Raw genomic sequence first — 18,988 nt, forward strand, 5'->3', positions numbered from 1 at the left:
CAGCAACAGAAAGATGTGAGCAAAACAGAAACGTAATTTCAAGGAGGGCAGTTAAATGTGGATAGGCTGGAGAGCAGTGAAGATTACAGAAGACTGAATGCAGGTAGTTTGCCTGAAAAGGCCAGTGCAGTGAAGATGTGGACAGGACAGTGAAGTAAACATAAGCTCAGAGCAGCATCAGCAAAGCAGGAAAAATTGTCGTACTGGAAATAGGAAGATTGAAAAATTAGACATGGGTAAAGAAGGCAAGACATTTTTAAAAATTTGTGCCAAGAATTTGGATGCTGTAGTAACTCATCTGTGCAATGAAGAGAATATTCCCAGCTGATTCTCAACTTGCTCTCTGCTTTGAAGAGTGATGCTTCAGCTTCACACCTGAGGAGCAACTTGTGTGTGCAAAAGCATGTTTGGTTTTCCCAGATTTGTCAGTTAACCTAGTAAAACAACCGCTGTTGTAAAAAATACATCCTTTCCCTAGAAACCTTGCTTACTTGTACCCACAGACCACAACAGCTGTCGTGGCAATGCTTCTGTGATGTTACCCTTTCTACAGTGTCTGTGTTGTTACTGTGGTGTTGTTGAAATGTGGTTGAAATGTGACTGTGTTGTTGAAATAGATTTTGAGATACTTGAAAGAGGCTGCACTCATGCAGAATATTACCAGCTAAGGAGCACATGTGCTTTGTAATAAGAAGAGCCATGTATGTAAATATGTAATGCAAGCTGTTCATTCTGTCTGAGCTTACTGATCACATCATTAACCTGAGGACCAAACATTTCAGTGGTAATGCAGACGAGATTTATGATGATTTATATTTTTACATTCTTCCAGAGAGTGTTATCACTGGCTGTGCTTTAAGGTAAATTCTCCAGGCACTTGAATGTAGTAGCATTGTGGTTACTTCAGTTGGCTACTACAGCCTCACAGGAAGCTTTGTGATCAGACATCCATCAATTAGTCCTTGACATAAGAGTCTGTGAAAACACTATGGCATTCATTAAGATTTTGATAAAGCTTTTTTATGTGAATGTTACTAATATTCCCATGGAAGTCGGGGAGGTAGGGGGGAGTTGGAGGCAGAGATGGGAGATGGGTAGACAGATGTCTTTTTTGTCACTACTGAAAATATATAACTACAAAGGAAATTACCTTTCGGATGCCTGACTGAGGTAGCAGCAAAAATGAATTCAAGGCAGTTTGTAGCACTTGATTCTTTGCTTCCTTATGCGTCCTGCAGCCATTTATACTAAGGAGAAAGGGGGATTCATGCTGCCAAATCTTAAATGCAAATGTTTTCACAAAATCTAAGGAACTGGAAATTGTGTTAAAAGCCCCTCTCCTTTTATACATATGCCTGTATTGTTTCACAGGAGTACTTTTCTGTGGGAGGCAAAAGAGGCAGGGAATGGAGCTGACTCTAATCTTACTTTCATTATGTTAACTGGGCTGTTGATTTACCCCTGTGTTACACTGCACTGGTGGAAATGGGAATTAGTGTTAGTTATTGGTAGAGGTGAGGAATGACAGGTAAAATTAAGAAAAAAGTAGAAGCCTTGTTAATAATAGTAATATATATTTAAAAACAAAATTCGAAGGGGGAATGAGGATATATGATAGCAGCATGCAAGCTCTTGAAAAGTATGTTCAGGAGGTGACTTTAGTGTGAAGTCTTTGATTTTTTGGTTTTGGGGGTTTTTGGAAAGGAGGTTAAAAATGGAATATAAAAAAAATCATGCAAACCTCTTTGTAATAACTTAAATGAAAATTTATCAGAGGTGGGAATGGTTTTGGGTTTTGTTAGTTTTTTTTTTTTTCCTCTGCTTGACCTAAGATGCATCCCAGCACTATTCCTAGTGAATGAAACTTATTCAGGGGCTTGGAAAGAAAAGCTGTCTCTAGGTGTCAGGCAGAGAGAAACTGCTGCTAGAGAGCGGTCTTCCCCCCTGGGAGAGATCTAATGTCAGACTGAGCGAGCCCAGTCCAGCCCGAAGAGCTCCCACCGACACCCGGTCCTCGCCGGAGGACCGTGTCATCGATGGCCGCCGCCTTTGGCCGCTTACCGGCTGGAGAGAGGGAGCGGGCGGGCGCGCAACTCCTGCCCGCTCCCTCCCTTTGATTTGATAGCCTTTATTCCCCCTAATTGGATAAAATAGGAAGTCAATGACAGTCCTGCGTTGCTGGGTGTACTGATTTCCCTCAGACCAGCCCTGCAGAGGGCGGGGGGTGGGGTAGGGGAGGAAGGAGCGAGTGGGGGGGAGCGAAGGGGGGGGAGGGGGGGGAAGGAGGAAAGTGAATGAGCGCTCAAGAAGGACAAAGAGGGAGGGGAGAGAAAGGGAGTTACCACCGTCTTGGCATCGCTCTTCCTTTCAAACCTCTGTGTAATGATATTGTTTGCAGTGATGCTCAGACAGCAAGCACCTGCTGCTCTGTAATGATTCAGCCTCTTTCAGCCGCCGCTGTAACACGACAGGATGCTGCTGCTACTGTCACTTCTGCCGCTGCTGCTGTTGTTACAGATTTTGCTTTTACTCCTTCTACCGCATGACAATTGTTTTCCTCGTCTAAGCAGATACCAGCCTCAGATGCTCAAGGTGAGAGTCTTGCCTTTCGCTCTGGGCTATTGGTTCACTTAATCCGGTGAATTTGTTCGGTGTTTGTGGTTTTCTTTCTCTCATCACCCTCCTTCCCTCTGTTTTGTTTTGTTGTGCTTGCTTTTGGGGAGATGTTTCTTCCCTCCTGCAGAAGAGCTGGAATTGCTTGAGAGGCATTTAAGGAATTATAAAAGTGGCCAGCAAACAGGAGCCCATAATTGCAAAGCTACTCTTGCTTCAGAGGGGCAGAGGGAGCAACAGAGGGCAGGGAGGGACGGGGGGGTGTCTCATTTTTCCTGTGCGTTACTTCTCTCCCAGTTTGGACGATGTTGCTGAGCTCAGACCTTTTGTTGGCTCCCACTCTATGATTTTTGCAAAGCGCTGTGACTATTACTATCATCTCTTTTTGTCTGTGTCTCACAGTAATGGACTGTGATAGAGTTAAGGCCTTTTGGAGGTGAGCTGTTTGAGAGCTGATGCTTAAACATGTCTGAAGTAGCTGCCGACACTTTCCCCAGCCCCTCAGCTCAGCTGAGCCCTGACGCGTCCCTTGACGGGCTCCCGGCTGAGGACAACATGCCGGGGACCCAAAGAGAGGACAGGAGGTTCCAGGGGATAGCAGGCCTTGCCGCGACCTGCTGTGTGTGCCTGGAGGCAGAGCGACTGAAGGGCTGCCTCAACTCTGAAAAGATCTGCATCGCCCCTATCCTGGCTTGCCTGCTCAGCCTTTGCCTCTGCATTGCTGGCCTCAAGTGGGTCTTTGTGGACAAGATTTTTGAGTATGACTCTCCTACCCACCTTGACCCTGGGAGGATAGGACAAGACCCAAAGAGCGCTGTGGATCCTACAGCTCTGTCTGCCTGGGTGCCTTCGGAGGTGTATGCCTCACCCTTCCCTGTACCTAGCCCCAAGAGCAAGGCTGAAGTGACAGTGCAAAGTGACAGCTCGCTCGTGCCCTCTAAACCGTTCTTCCAGCCTTCTCTCTATAACCGCATCCTAGATGTTGGGTTGTTTTCCTCTGCCGCACCTTCGCTGTCACCACCTGCCCTGGAGCCTACCACAGCATCTCAGGCGCAAGCAACAGAAACCAATCTCCAAACTGCTCCAAAACTTTGTAAGTAGAAGCTATGTGTTTCTTTGTTTTTTGCTTACACACACACAAAAAAAGGCACTTAACTGTTCTGCAGCTGTCCTCAAAGAGGACATGTGATTGGCATGCAAAGCTTAAATGTGCTAAGATAAGTATAACATGGGTTACCTTCTGAGGAGAGCACCTAGGGCCCTCTGAACTTAGTTCTGAGGTGTGCATGGCAGTGAAAAGGGCTTCATTTGGGACCTTTGTAAAGTGTCAGTACCACCCTTTTTTCTGCATCCACTTGTAGGGGAGTATGTGATCTACTTCAAGGGTTTATCTGATAGCTATTGCACATGGTCTATCAGCGTATTTTTCTTAAAAATTTGATTTGCATCCTGTGCTGGATCTTCCATGTGTGTTCATTCTCTTTGCCTTGCCTGCAGAGCACTTCTGCTACCTCCTTCCTGAAGTCTGTTGCTGGCAAACGTCCCTGTCATCCCCTTGAAACACTCAGGGAGAAGAGCAGGAAAGAGCAACAGCGTATTTGAAGCAGTTAGAGAATGGGAATTATTATTTTAGCAGTTATCTTGTGATCTTTCCCTTTCTCTTAAAAGCATAGCATACATTTCTCTGCATCTTTCCCCTCCTCTAGGAGCTGATTCTTGTTGAATCTATTTCTCGATATTGCCTCATTGACTTTTGTGGGGCATTTCAGGAAACATTCTTGCCAATGCAGGAGGGGTCAGTTTCCAAATTAGTGTTTGCTCATGCTTAAAGCAAAAAATATCCAGGCTACCTGGATTATTTTCTCAGTAGCAATCATAAAGGATCAAAATACTGCATTGCTGAAGTGTGTTTTCTTTGACGTTTGTCATTTTAACCTATCAAACCCAGAGCAAATCAAGCCAGTGATTCCTGAGCTGTGAAAAATTGTGCAAATCTAGTAAAAGAGAAAGCAGCACACCATTGTGCTGAGATCACAGGGCTGAGTGATTTGGACCTTTGGAAAGCTGCAGTGATCAGAATGAGTAACTGTGTTCCTTGCAAATTGCCTTGCAGGACCCCATCCAATTTATTCTCCCTCATGACTTTCCTGTAATGCCGCAGGATGGCCACCTTGCAGGTTGTACATACTGGACCTCACACTGGAGCCCTGAAGTCACCAGAAGTCACCAATCACTAAGTCTAGCCCACCAGGACTGGACTAGGTATAGATATGTGCCAATGGGATTAGATATAACATTTTGGGCCAACCACCTTGCCAGTGAAAATGAGCATAACTACAGTGATTTCAGTAGAGGTCCTTTTAGCTGAGAGTTAGTCAGTCCTGAACAGCAATTCCAGAATCACTGGAATAAAATTTTAATATTCCTGTAGAAACCCTGCTGGCTTTTGCTCAGATAATGAGTGACAACTAGCCTTCAGATACAAAGTAATTTGTCTGATGGAAACAGTCTAACAAGGAAATATTGCTGTACAGTTAAATGACAGGGGACTTTGTGGTAGGTAAGACATTATTTGAATTATTGGGACACTTAACCACCTTTGCAGTTATATAGAACTACACTAAGTGATGTTATTTTTTTTTCTGCTGACGCAGAACATCTTTTTTTTGTAGTGCAAATATCGTAAGTGACATTAAAGATATGACAACACTTTTTACTTCATAAAGTGACCAGGGACCAGCATCCAATCAAAATGACCTCTTTCATTCAAAAGGGAGAAGCAACCAAAAGCTGGTTATGCCAGGACAACCCTCATCCTCTTGACTTTCCATGTAAGGCAAGCCCTTATCAGTAACATGCTAACTTAATCTCTGAAGTAACTGACAGGGAAGATAGTCTTTGGAGCAGTCACTGATGAAATGCCATTATCTGCATTCAGATCTGCTCACACCTGGGAAATAAATGGTTGCCCAGAAATTAGGTGATTGGGTTGAGTTGTTTTGGTTTTTTTTACTGTTGCCTTAATGTTCTTTGGAAAATGTGTTTTAAGGCATCATAAACTTCCAGATAGATACAGACTGAAAGGAGAGGGAGAACTGGCAGCAGGTCAAGTTTGGGTTGCTCTGAGGGAGAAGGTTGTGTAGACAGTATTTATTCTAACCATGGCACGTAATTCTGACTGTGGCAAGGGGCTGCAATTCCCTGCACAGAAAAATAAGAGAATATAACTGGAAAAGTACACTGCAGAAAATCTGCCTAAGAATTCAAAGAAGCATGAAAAGAACTTTTTGGAGAGCTCTAAAAGCACTGTCTTGGGGTTTTTGAAACAGCTGCATTTCAAACGCATCATTGTGTATTATGTAGAGCAAGATTTGTTGGAGAGGTTGACAGATTGCATCAGTGATAACTTTTATTTTATGAATGCCTTTGACAGCTATAAAATTCTCAGAGAGATGACTTGGAAAGTACCATCTGCAAATTGGATTGTCCCTCCTTTTGCCTCTCAGTGTCCTTTTTTTCCATTTCAGGCAGAGTGAGGTAACTTGTTTCCAGAAAGCCCCTTTTGTGCTGATAATTTTTTTTCCAGTGCAGAAATAAAAAAGAACTGACATATCTCATATTCTGTGGCTGATGTATTGTTTCTGAACCAAGCCCTTCTATGAGTTTCCAAATCCTTTTCTCTTCTTCTCCTCTCTTTTCTGTCTTACTCAGCATATTCTGCTTAAAGCAGTATCCTTCAAGGTCATAGTCTGCAGAGAGTTAATTGATTCTTCTTTCTCCTGGAGCCTGGAAGAGAAAGCAGAAGAGAGACAATCCTAGTAATTGTGTCTGGTGCATTAGACTCAAGACTGGTCTCTCTCCTATTATTATACTTTGCCCTTTATCAATACAGAAATAATATCTTCCCTTCTGTTTGGTTTGTGTTTTATATTGTGATATCATTTTTCCTTTGCTGAAACAGAAATGAAAGGTGAATGTTTTAAAGCATTCCCATATTTAGGGAACGTGTCAATCTTAGCATAATTATGCTGGAGAAGATTTCATTACAAGTGGGATATAATAGTACACACTAGCCTACAATCTCCCTCCCTCTGAGAAGACATGCAGATTGTAAAAGTGCTAACACATTTCAGGAGCTAAATTTTACTTCTTCATTCACCATCACCTTTAAATACAACTCCACCCTTTACCCAGGCTGGTAATGGACGCAGCTCTGTAGTACTGTTGGAACTGTGTTTCTGTAATAGCTGTGTCTATACACCTGAAAACACTCCACTCCCCTCTTTACAGGTCTTCGCACTGCCTTCTCTTTCCATTTATGCCAATTTCCCCCAAAACCATCTGCCAAGGTCCATGTGGTGTTGCCTTCCTGAGGTGACTGCTCTGTCAAAGGAATGCAGTGCTCCTGCATTTTGGCTCTGCCCCAAAGCATAGGTGCCCAAGTCCTTGACTTTGGGATCACAACTCTCCTGACTTCATGAAGTGTCACGAGGCACACAAGGGACAGGGCAGGAGATAGACCACAGCACAAGGACCTTGCTGCAGTGGGTTTGCCTGTGAACAGAGCAAAAGCCCTGGCAGAGAGCAGGGTCCAGAGGATGCACCTCCCCAGGGGCACATGTGCACTGCCCCTGCATCCTTTCCGCTTTTGGCTTCCATTGGCCAACTCAGGTGCTGTGTGCTGGGTCAGCTACATGCCTCGTGCCATGCTGGTGGCCAGCAGATGACCAATAGGCACATCTGCATCTCCCTACCTCTATGCCCACTGGGTGGTACTGACCACAACATAAACAGAGGTGGGTGTGTGCAGCACCAGACCTATACATGCCTCTCAGGGACAGGTAGGGATCCCTCCTACCTCAGTGGTGCTGGAAAATGTGGCAAAGTGGAGAAAAGTGGAGAAAGGGCTGTGCACTGCTGTCAACCACCCTTGACTAGGACTGCTCCCTTCTTGTGTTTCTGATTTCTGCTGCCACGTCAGGTGTGCTGGGCCAGCATCAGCAAAGGCTGCTACTTTCTCATTCTCAGTGGAAAAATTGTTAAAAGGGTGCCTCTGAGGACTGGTAGTAGGTGTTTACCTAGGAAACAGTTTCAGTTCCCCTCCAAAGTTATCCAGGCATGATGGCTGAATTTCTTTTGTCTTTTGAGGGCTAAGGATGGGAAAAATGGAAAGAAAAGTACCCTGTCCCTTGTTTTGGTATCATACTGTAAATATTCCTTGCAGTTTCTTTCTGCCTCTTTCATCTCCACTTGTTCTTTCTCACCTCTGCATTTGACGTCCTTTCTGCTATACACAGTGATTTGTAAAGGTCTGTATTCTACCTCTGTGGCAGGCTGGAGGGAGCCTTTCCCTCCAGTTATAGGTACTGCAGCCAAGCTGAAGGCTACAACTTAGAGAGCGAGGGTTTCTTCATAGCAGCTCCACATGTTGTTCTTTTTCTTGAAACAGTCTAATTCTGACCTATGCCCTGCAGTTCAGATCCCCATCACAACACTGCAGGGTTGAGTCCATGCCTGGCAGCCTCTGAAAGTGTCAAGGTCAGGTATGTCTTGGAGAGAGACAGAGGGCTGTACTCACTGGAGGGGAGAGCAGATGATACAGCACAGGCTGTATACCAGCCATTTCTACTCTCACTGTTATTATGCAGGGCAGCACCACAAGGGAGATTACTTTTTCCCCAAAGCTTGAAGATGTAGGAGCAGAGCACCTTAAAGCAGATGTTGCCCCATTTCTGATACAGTATTGATGTTGATTAGCTTCAGACACCTGACTTAAGTGCCTACATTAGGAAGCTAGGCGGCCTTCAGCTTCCTGCTCAACATAAAGGAAGAGACCTCCCCCAGGCGATTCCCAGCCTGACTCTAGCAGGAGTAACTCTCTTTCTTCTAATGGCATACAAGGAGACTAACCTTGCAATTCGGTTTCTAAGTTAAATGTCTGCTACACAATATGAAGACTCATTTTGAAAGCCATGACTTTTCTTTGATGTGTCCTGTGAATTAGCAATGTCTTGTCACAGGGAAGTTATAATTAATCACAGTTAAGATACCAGACAAGTTCTGAGCCTAACTCAAGTGTGTAATAAAGAGATGCTGATCTCAGTAGGCCCTGGAGACACAACTGGGCCTCCATTAACAAGCAGCAATAAAGCAAGTGCCACTGTAGTGAGCCAGCCAGGCTGTATTTCCCTGAAACATTTCTTTCTCTGCTGTTCCGAAGGTCATGGTGGCTTACAGATGTTTATACTTGTGGCAGGAACACTCAGAGTAAAGCAGGATTGGGACTGGTGGGGTGAGATGCATCAGACACAGCAATTTTTAGGGAGGTCAGGTCCATTAATACTGTTAAGAGTGATAACTGAGGCTTCCTCTCCCCAACCCAGTTAGTCACACTGTCTTTAAAATGCTCTCAACAAGCACAGAGTTTGTTCAGATGAATTTAGGGTTTTGTTTGGTTTTGTATCTGTACCGTCTCCCTTTTTAACATTCATTGCTTGCATAGAAACAGTTCTTCTATTTAACATGCAGAGGACTGAACTGATCAGTCCTGCGTTTCGTTCTCTTGGACAGGCACCCCAAATTCATGCCTTTCAAAACTACCTCATGGGTGTGTTTATCCTTTCATACACCATGCATCATATGCAGAACATGGGGGAGAAAAAGCAGCCTTTCCTGAAATATTTTCTTCTAATAACAGCCTGAATTTCTCAGTGCAAAATAGTAGTCTGCACTTATATTTATTTTCAAAAGCTTCATTTTACTTCATAAACTTCACTGAGAATTAGTTATGTATTCATGCTACGTGGAACTACTTCATGGACTCCCTCATCATTTTTATATATGTGCGTACAGAAAATACAATCAGTATATGGAGTATATGGCCATTGTTTCTTTGTTAAAAATGGCATCTTGGACTGTACTGCATCATAAGTTTCTAAGCAAAACTGGTTAATAATTAATGTCATAACAAAACCCAGGGATTGGATTTCCACTGCAGGGGACTCAAATTATCCTGCTTCAGTATCTATTGTACTTTTAAGTGAAATGTTCTATTTCCTATGCATGCACTGCAAATAAATGCACACAGCAGCCCACCTCAAATTTGCAGTGCCTAACTTTTGGGTGCAAAGAAAACTCAGGGATCTTTCTCAGCATCAGATGAGAAGGCAGAATTTGGCTTGCTGGGGGTTAGGTAGCAGGTTAATTGTGATGCGGAGCTGGAATGATATAAAAGAGCGTTTTCATCATTTGCAATCTCGCTAATGGAAATGCAATAGATTTGCTGCAGAAATCCAACTCTGAATCAATAGCAATGCAATGAGGCAGCTGTTTCAGGGAGAGCACATGTGATGCCAATCTACTGCAGAGAGTACCTGGGCAAAGACTGTTCTGGCTCTCTGTCAGCCCTAGAAGGTGCCATGGCAGGTGATGAAAGACTTCTGAACGGAAAAAGCCTGCTTCACCTAGGATGGAATGGTATTGGGACAAAAAGCTTTCTCTGACTAAGAGAAAATAACTGTTTTCTTTGAGGAATTCAGATCTGTTTGGACCCAAAGATGTCTTTTTTGTTACAAGGTATTAAGTTAAGCAAAGACAGGAGTCGTTGTTCTTCAGGTCATGTTCAGACCACATGAAATCAAGGAAGGACTGCATCACGATGTGTAACTTTGGAGACGGGTAGGCAGTTTTAGAGTATTTCCTGCTAAGGGCTTTTGCTGGTTTGTTCCCCAGGCAGACCACGGAGAGGAGCAGGCACTGCCTTTTTGTGGATTGCTTTATAGTAGGCACACTGGCTACCTTTACTATTTATACTGTAGGGAGCCCAGTGTCCTGCAGAGTGAGCACTGTGAATCACATCTTGATCTTTCACGTTAAAATATTATTTGAAGTACCAGACTCAGTAGGAGGTAGACATTAAACTCAAGAGCCTGAGCATGACGATTGTTTGGCAATTAGAGAGTTCTTGAAAGCAGCAAGGGAGAAATACCTATGCATTATTTTGGGGCAATGTAATATCTGCTTATTTATACCCTGTCCTGTCTTATCCTGTCTCTCATCCCCCTCCCTCATCCCCAGTCGAGTCTTAGTCACTGAGACAAAAGGAAAGGTTTTAGGTGGGGAAAAACGGGCAGGAACAAATCCAGTGGGAAATGACTGGCTGCCACACAGGGCTGCTCTAAGCTAAACCAGAGACTAGGTCCATCCAACTCTGGACAAGATCATTGATATTGTGGCATCCATCTATTACCTTTGCCCCTGCATTTTTTTATTATGAAAGCCTTATTTTAACATATATCTTCTTGCAGAGTATATTCAGCTTTTTCACATATGCTTTCACTACCCCGTCCCCCACTTTTTTCTTTTTTATATCTATGCTTCATCCTGGAACTTGCTGGCAGTGCATTCTCATAACTCAGACAGCTTTTTATTTTGGCAATGAATATTGCTTCAGTTTTTGAGATGAAAGGAAATCAATACTGGGTTGGTAGTCACATGGCACTGGGGGGGAGTATATGAAGCTATGATCTTAAGCATGATTTGTGACATAGTTCAGTATTTTTATGGAATTCCTGAAAGAGATTTGAATTTTACAATTTTTAACAGTCAATTAATTCATGTGATTAGACAGATCAAAGGAGAAAAAAAAGAGTATCAAGCTTGTTCAAAAGCCTTTCTCCTGCAAAAACAGAAAAGACTCTGAGCTCATAAAAGATGACTTGAATCTTCTAAGGTGGAAACTGGAAGCCAATGTAAAGCTGCTGGAACTGGATCTCAAGAAGAGAGATCTGTGCTTTTCACTATACTAAATTAATCTGGATAATTAATTTAGTTTCTCAGCTGGAACAAAATGCTCTGATTTTTCACTGGCATAAAGGTTCTCAGGTCTGTAGCCCTGTAAGACGTAGCAGAGCATTGGGATGCTCTGGTCCATGACCCACATGACATAGAATATCTTCTTGACTAAGGTTTCTTCCAGACTCCCACCAGTTGTGAAGACTGAGCTTACTCTAGCTTCTCTTTTAAACAGAACTGTCTACTTTGACTTTGAAAATATGTGTTTGTATTCTAGCCATTCATTCATTTACACCTTTCTCTCCTAGATTAAAAAGCTCTTCCACACTATATATTTTCCCCTCACAAAGGTGTATATACACTGTAATCAGCTCAGCTTTGAGTAAGCCTTTGTGACGGGACAGGCAGGCTTAGCTCCATAATGCTCCCCATGGAGAATTGTTTACAGTCCTTGAATTATTTCATCTCCCTTCACACTTTCTTAGTTTTTAGATAAATAGAGCTATAATTTTGATATGATACTTACACATGGGCTAGTCCAAAATCCTAACAAAGGACAACAAAATCTGTTCAGTGCCTTTGTCACTGTTCAGAAGCACTCAAGACACATGAAGTAGCACCGGTGTCTGTTTAATATTTTAAGCAGTACATCAGTAGTAATGTCTAAGTCAGAGCAGAAGACCCATGTTTCACACATGCAAAGACTCTCACTGCCCTGCTTCTTGACCCCCAAGGTCACATGCGGCTTCTTACTGGGGAGAACAACAATCCTAAGGGCCAGTCAAGGGAACAAAAGACAAATATCACCTGGCCTTGGCAATGCTGTGTGCGTTTTAGGACTTTCAGCACCCTTACTCCCCAGCTGCTCTGAAGGATGACCTCAGCAAGGCTTCTTGGTTGAACAGGAGGCCAGCTGTTCAGGCTTCCCTATTTGCTTGACTTCTGTTCATGCTTTCAAAGATTTCACCCTCTGCGCCCTTCTGTCACTTCTCTCATTTTTGGCCCAAGGACCAAGTGAATGGCATCAGTTTGCCCTTCATTCAGTCTCAGCTCCTCAAACATTTGTTTCTTTCTTCCAAAAGTGCCAGCAGCCCCAGAGCATGGATTTGTGGGAGGGAAGGATTTTGGTGTTTGTGCATCGCTCCTGTCTGCCCAGCTTAAAGACACTTTGCTTATGTGATGGATTCTATTGCATTTCTGTCCTACGGTGGGTCTGCTGCATGGACTCAGCCTGACAGGGTTGCATGAGGCCCAAGCATCTTTTATGATCACAGGACATGGGGATCATACCAACAAAGTCACAATGGCTAATAATTTCTAGATAGCTTGGATTTTCAAGACATATTTATATTTTCAAGATAGCTTTTCTTGGGCTGTGAGTGTGCTCAGCCTGACAGTTAACAGTATGAAGGCAATACTGCCTTAGCAAGGGAAATGAAGTGCATCAGGGTGAGAGAGACAACTGTAGGGGAATGGAAGAGTGATCATTTCTGTATCTAGTCTGAGCTGGTCAAGGAACAAAATAGTAAGTGCATTGTTAGAGTTTTATAAATTAAAGAGCACAGATTAAGAAGGATGACAAAAGGCTTCTGGCCGTGTTGATACAAGGGCTTCGAGAGGTTTGAACTCATACATGCAAGAAAGGAACATCATTAAGTAGCCAGAAAATTGCCAGGAAACTAGGAAGAAGTGGTTATGTCTGCCAAGCACAGGAGAGCAGAGGAGGTCTGGAAGAAAGCAAGAGGAATGTGTTATGCCACGTACCTACAGACTGCCTGGGACTTCCAGGAGATCCTGAAGCAGCTTTTTCACCTGCTGAGGGGCTGGATTATGAATGCAATCATCCATGATTTGGCCGTGCTGCATTTCTAACAGAACCTCTGCAGGGCAGATCCTCTTGCCATCCAGCCATGCTGAGAATGGGATCCTCACTGACACTGAGATCCAAGAAAGTGCCTTTTGCACCCTGCTTTCCCCAGCCTCCCCAAGGGCTGGAGCCACTCTCCTCTGCCCATGCAGCAAACGCTGCGAAGTGTCTCTCTGTCATTGAATTCCCTCCTGTGACTTTGTTCAAAAGCCCTCAGTGCACTCCAGCCATTGCCTCATGGAGGTTAGTCAGCCCACCTTATTTTTTGGAGATGTTGATTTAGTGATAGCATTAATAGATTTTGAAGGTTATCAGTAACAATTTTTTCAAATTCCTTCAGCTGTGTAATTTTCAGGATGTACAGCTCTGTATGTATTCTTTTTGTGAGCAAAGAAAGGTTGTGTTTCAGGATCAAAAAGCCAATAAATGCATTAGCACACAGAGTCTTTGAAGAAAAGTCAGTTAACAGAATGACACCTCCAAATTCTCCTTTTGCTTTGTAAGATGGTATCTATCCAGTAAAGCCAACAAATGCACTGGGTTTTGAACACATGAAGATCCAAGAACATGGCTAGCAATCTCTTTCTTGCTAGCTCCAAGCATTCGAATTCACCATGCTGTAGCTATTAATGGAGATCTCTCAGATAAGTAGCTTTTCAAGCAACCCTGTTATTTTCCTGATTGTTGTTAATCAATTGTTTAGTGTTTGCAGTTTTTGTGTCTCCAAATTTGGAGGAAGGATTAAAAAGACATGTTCTGTAAGCATATTCAGATAACTGTTACAAGCCCAGGAAGCATATTTACTCACTGTGAATCAGAGGAAGTATCAGTTGCCTCAAACCACTTAGCTGGGCAGAAGCTGGCAGGGGAGGGGGCTGAAGACAAAGAAAACAGAAAAATATTCTGGTGCTTCCTGAACAGGAGTGAGATCCAGAGAGCATGGCATGTCAATATGCCAGCATTCAGAGAAGATTTTGTTATTTAGATTGACTTGCCCCTGACAGATATCTAGCAGGTTCCTCAAGTTTGCAGAGTAATATGTGGTTATGCTGTGCTTTTGCAGATGATCTGTGATGCCTTCTCAGGCTGTTACTGATACTTTCAGTAGGCTAATATACATTGATTTTAACAAATGAGTATACCAGCACTACTGTCTGATGTTAACTTATACTTCATTTATAAATTAATTTTCATACGTGATTCTGTTTTACAAATGGTGATGGCATAATGACAAAATATTCCTGATAATTAATCCAAAATTATGACTTAGCAAAAACACTGACAAAGTTTTCAAAAAACACAGCTTGCAAATGTTGTTCAAGTCATGTAAATACTGCCCCTGCAGAGGGAGACTTAAAAATGCCAGTCAGTAGAGAAATATCAGACGAATAACTTGACCGTGACTTTTGTGTAATGACAGGTCATAGAAGAGAAAACTTGGGGTATTCAGGTCTGGCAAGGAAACACTGCATCATGTGAGAGTGAGCTGAAAATAGGTTATTCAAGATAGAAATTAACCACAGTTTTTTTAAAGAATAAGCCTGTTCAACTGCTGGAATTTTTACTTCGGGGGTTAACTGACCTCCACCAACCACATGGGAAGAATGCATGTCCCAACCAGTAATGTCATCAATTGCACCAGAGTAACTTGCTACCCCAAGGTGATTCATATTCCAATCTCATCAAGAGAAAAAGCTTTAGCAAATTCAAACCCCACCATCTAGTGACTTTGGGTGAATGCTATTTTTTTCATGTTTACAATAATTACTTGAAACAACTATTTACTTACGTGCTGACTCTAGTTTTCACTTAAAACCAACAGGCAGTTCAGCTACACTGGCCTTTGTTTTACCTTGTGGTGAGTTCAGGATTAAAAATGCTCTCTACCTTTCCAATTGCAGCTCAGTCTTTCTGTGCTTTTATGTAAAAACAGAAGAAACTTTGGAATGATCATTTGAAATCTTGGAATGACCATTTGACATCTGACACCAATTCTGCTTTAAATTTTGCTAATTTACCAAGCATTATGTTCCATTCTTGTGGGCAGCCCATACAGTGAATATTCATAAAGCATAAGAAGACTATGTAGCAGAAGGACCACAAATCTAGAGATATCTGTAAAACCATGAGAGCTTCTGGGGATATTCACTTGCTAACAGAGCTTTTAAAGTTGTCAATTTGTGACTTCCCATGTGTCATCTCAACCTCAGTCTTTCCTATGCTTCATTTTCTCGCACTGTTAGTTTTCATTGCTTTAGAAGCCTTCATTGCTTTAGAAGCTTGGCATTCTCAGCAGACTAGGACCCAGAGATCTGCTCCTGAAGGCAGCCTGTGTTTTGAATTATGCATAAGTCCATCACAGAGGGGCTGCACTTCATGGCTCCTTTCTGGGGGTGGTGATGTAAGGGAGTCTAGGTAATATAGTGACACTTTTCATTTTTCATGTCCTAATTCAGTTAAGAGCAACCCTTGAATTGTGTCATTTTTCTCCCAAGTGACTGTTTAATCACCTGAGAGAGTACCAGCCAGAGTTTTGTGGTAAGATTGATTATACTCCCAACAAAGTGCTTCCTTCAGCTGAGCGCCGGGAAGTAGCCGGTTTAGCAGCTAATGGGCTTCAGTCTGAAGGGGAAATGGTAACTGTGATTGAAATGCCACTGCGGTGCATGCCAGCCCTTTGGGCTGTGTGCTGAACAGTACTGAGATCCTGGGGAGGTTGTTCAGGTTTAAAGATGGGGGGGAGATACTCTTGCTCTGAACCACACAAAGCTGTGCCGTGGGGGGCGCTTCACCTTCTCCTTTGAAAGTGTCAGGGGGGCAGGTGTGGGCATATCCAGACCTGCAAGTAGAGAAGGATGTTGCTGCAGACCTAACAACGATTTTGTTCGTACTGTTAACCTGCATTGCCATAGGGCTGGTGCTGTGAGTTTTGCAATATCACTGCTGGCATCAGCAAAGTGCACTGCAGGACCAGCTAAGACCCATTTGCATGGCATGAGACAAAGAGAACCATAACGGAATGATCTTCCACTAACACCCCCCAACACAATTTTGACAGCAGCCTGCACTCATATCCATTCCAAGCCTGGTAGAGAACTAAGGAAATACACTCACCAGCCCCATTTTACAGAGCATGAGTCAGTAATAGCATCGTAGGTGACAGTTTACAAATGTTTTGCCTTGCTTGGGTGAATTCACAGTCCCTGAGTGCCAACAGCTCCTCTTACAGAGGCCTTTGTGATTTACCTGGTATCATGGAGGAAACCTGTGGAAGCACCAAGAAAGAAGCCCCACAGCCTGAGAGGCAGCTGTCCTCTCTTTAAAGGGTAGCACATGCTAATGAAAATCCAGGAAGAAAGGGGAGAAAAGTCACAAATAAAGGGTAGTAAGTATGGTTGCATAAAGACACAATGAAGCAAAAATCATTCTAGAGTCCCTCGTTTCCAGAGCTGTTTCTTTTTTTCAGTTTGTGACAAGAAATATTGTTTAAAATACATAGAAAGACAATATGCCTTTACTGTTAAAAGACGTTCCTTTCTTGCATTTATCACTAAAAATGGATGAAATAAATGTAAACAAAATCAGATCCTGACATTTCAAGTTCAGCTGGTTTTGTGTCATTGCTTCATTGAGTGTAATAGACTGTTAGCTAACAGCTTCCTTCAGGGGGGAGGGAGGTGGAAAGCAATGTTGCACTTCATTGACATTTGACAATTGACAATTTAGCCAAAGTCTGGGGATCACATTTCCCAAAGTTGAGAGCTTTGAATGTTGAAGACTTGTTGTTCACCCTTTGGCTGAACCTCAACCAGCTGCAGGACCTGGTTGTTTGTGTTTGTTTCTGTTTTCTGGTTTTGTTTTCTTTTGTTTGTTTGTTTTTAATAGAGATTGCTTGGTTCTTTCCAAATCTTTGCTAGTTTCAGTTTTTGTGCATAAGTATGCAAAATCAGCTGGTTGTTCTGAACACTATCTGCTCCCATTGCTATTTTTTCACTGTCCGGTGTATAGCATGGGTTCAGACCTCAGTTCCTCAGCCACTCATTAAATTTAGCAGCCTTGACTTGCATAAAGCAAGGTTGCAGGAATGATCTTTCCACCATCACCTCCTATATCTCTGGCCAGGGCATTTCTCCCAGGGCAGCAGTAACTGCATGGCTCTCCTGCTTGGGCTGGGGGAGGAAGGAGCTTTTGCTCTGCTGGACAGAGGAGCACGGCAGTGGGGAGGAAGAAGAGCTGTGAAGGGTCTTCTGCCTCATAGATGTGGTGGTGGTAGGGTGCCAGCCCTGTGGCCAGGAGGGAGGGCAGTCCCCACAGCGCTGTGTGGGGAAGGTGCAGGCATCTGACAGTGCAGGGATGGCTCCAGAGCACTGGGCAAAAAGGAAGACCCTTTAGGTAGGGGAAAAAGGGACATAAGCACTCTCTGAACACCCATGGGGGACTTATCGGTCTTTGGCAGAAACGCCCCTCCTTGCTGGTCAGCCCTGTCCAGAAATATTTTTTAGCTTTGCCCTTCACTATTGTCATTACTGTAATAAATTGAAGATAATTACTTGGCTTGAAACAGCTCTGCCTTCTGCTGTGTAGGTGGGGAAATGATGCCAGGAACAATCCTTTCTTCTCCTGCCAGTTTGCTTTTCTCTGCAGCAGGGATACTATACATACCAGTTCTCTATAGCTGCTGCTGTTAGCAAAAAGCAACCTAAGCACTGCCTCAGCTAGAAATGCAAGATTGATTACATTAGATGTGCTTTATTCTCAGTGTCCTGCATGAAATCAGCTCCTGAATAGGTTAATGCCATTGCTTCAGAGTGGAAAATGCCAATGTTAATACAGGGTTTGTTACAGATAGACAGCTTGGTACAGAGCACAAATGCATGGGATTGGGTCACTGCCAGACTTTTATCTGAGGAGGGAGGTCAAATGAAGGTTTGCATGTGATGATATTTCCTACACCAAACTCAGCATGTGACCAGTTGCTGGGACACACCAGGGAGCCATATCCTCTTTACATGAGTTCAGCTCTGCTGTGATGACATTTACAGAAGACTCAAACATGTTTTCAGCCATGCCCCAAATTATTCTGCTGCTTCACGGTGAGGGCAGTCCACCATGGCAACACTTCAAAATGAAACAAGTCTTCTGGCAAGTGTCTAGTTTGAAACTGCAGGGAAATTATTGGAAGCAGAGTCAAGCACATGATGCCTATTGCAGGGGCAAGAGCCTCTGCATGGTCCTTGTGCACTGCAACGGCGGGATCCTACCTCTTTTTTGGGGCAATGCACAGTGTCCAAAAGGCAGCAGCCATCTGCTGCCTGGCAGTCCAGGCCCTCTGCTCCACTGGCGCAGCATCAGCGATGGTGGAGATGTTAAGGGATTTTAGCATGACTCTAGAGCTGGGAGATCAAGTTCTGCTTTGCCCTTGCTCTGTCATGCTCTTCTCCAGTAGTCCACTCGGCAGAGAGGAAACTGGCCTTAACAGCTGTATGAAGCCAGCATGCAACCTAGGTGAGACTGTGGTTCTTGGCTCTTGGGGGACGGGTGTGCAAATGAATGGACAAGTGACTTTTCCATCTATCTCATCTCCAAGAGCCCATCCTTAGAGTTCAGATTCTGTGTGTTCCTGTGTGATCAGTGTAGCCTCCCACTTATAAATGCCGTGGCTGGCATGAGGCTACTCACAGCAAAAATGGAGATTTGCACAGAGCTGCTGTGAAA

At 43.5% G+C, this 18,988-nt stretch overlaps 1 protein-coding gene across 3 annotated transcripts in view; it reads left to right on the forward strand.

The window, feature by feature from the left end:
* Nucleotides 1-2,470: 2,470 nt before the first annotated feature.
* Nucleotides 2,471-18,988, forward strand: part of NRG1 (neuregulin 1) — a 103,795-nt gene continuing 87,277 nt past the window's right edge. For 2 of the 3 annotated variants that reach the window (XM_009887200.1, XM_009887201.1), the window contains exon 1: nt 2,471-3,706. In XM_009887200.1, the coding sequence (XP_009885502.1) occupies nt 3,079-3,706 (628 nt within the window). In that variant the 5' untranslated portion in view covers nt 2,471-3,078. The remainder of the gene's footprint in view (nt 3,707-18,988) is intronic. The other variant, XM_009887202.1, reaches the window with a different exon arrangement.

This window comes from Charadrius vociferus, unplaced genomic scaffold (genome assembly GCF_000708025.1).
Source record: "Charadrius vociferus isolate BGI_N301 unplaced genomic scaffold, ASM70802v2 scaffold586, whole genome shotgun sequence".
NCBI classification, from domain to species: Eukaryota; Metazoa; Chordata; class Aves; order Charadriiformes; family Charadriidae; genus Charadrius; species Charadrius vociferus.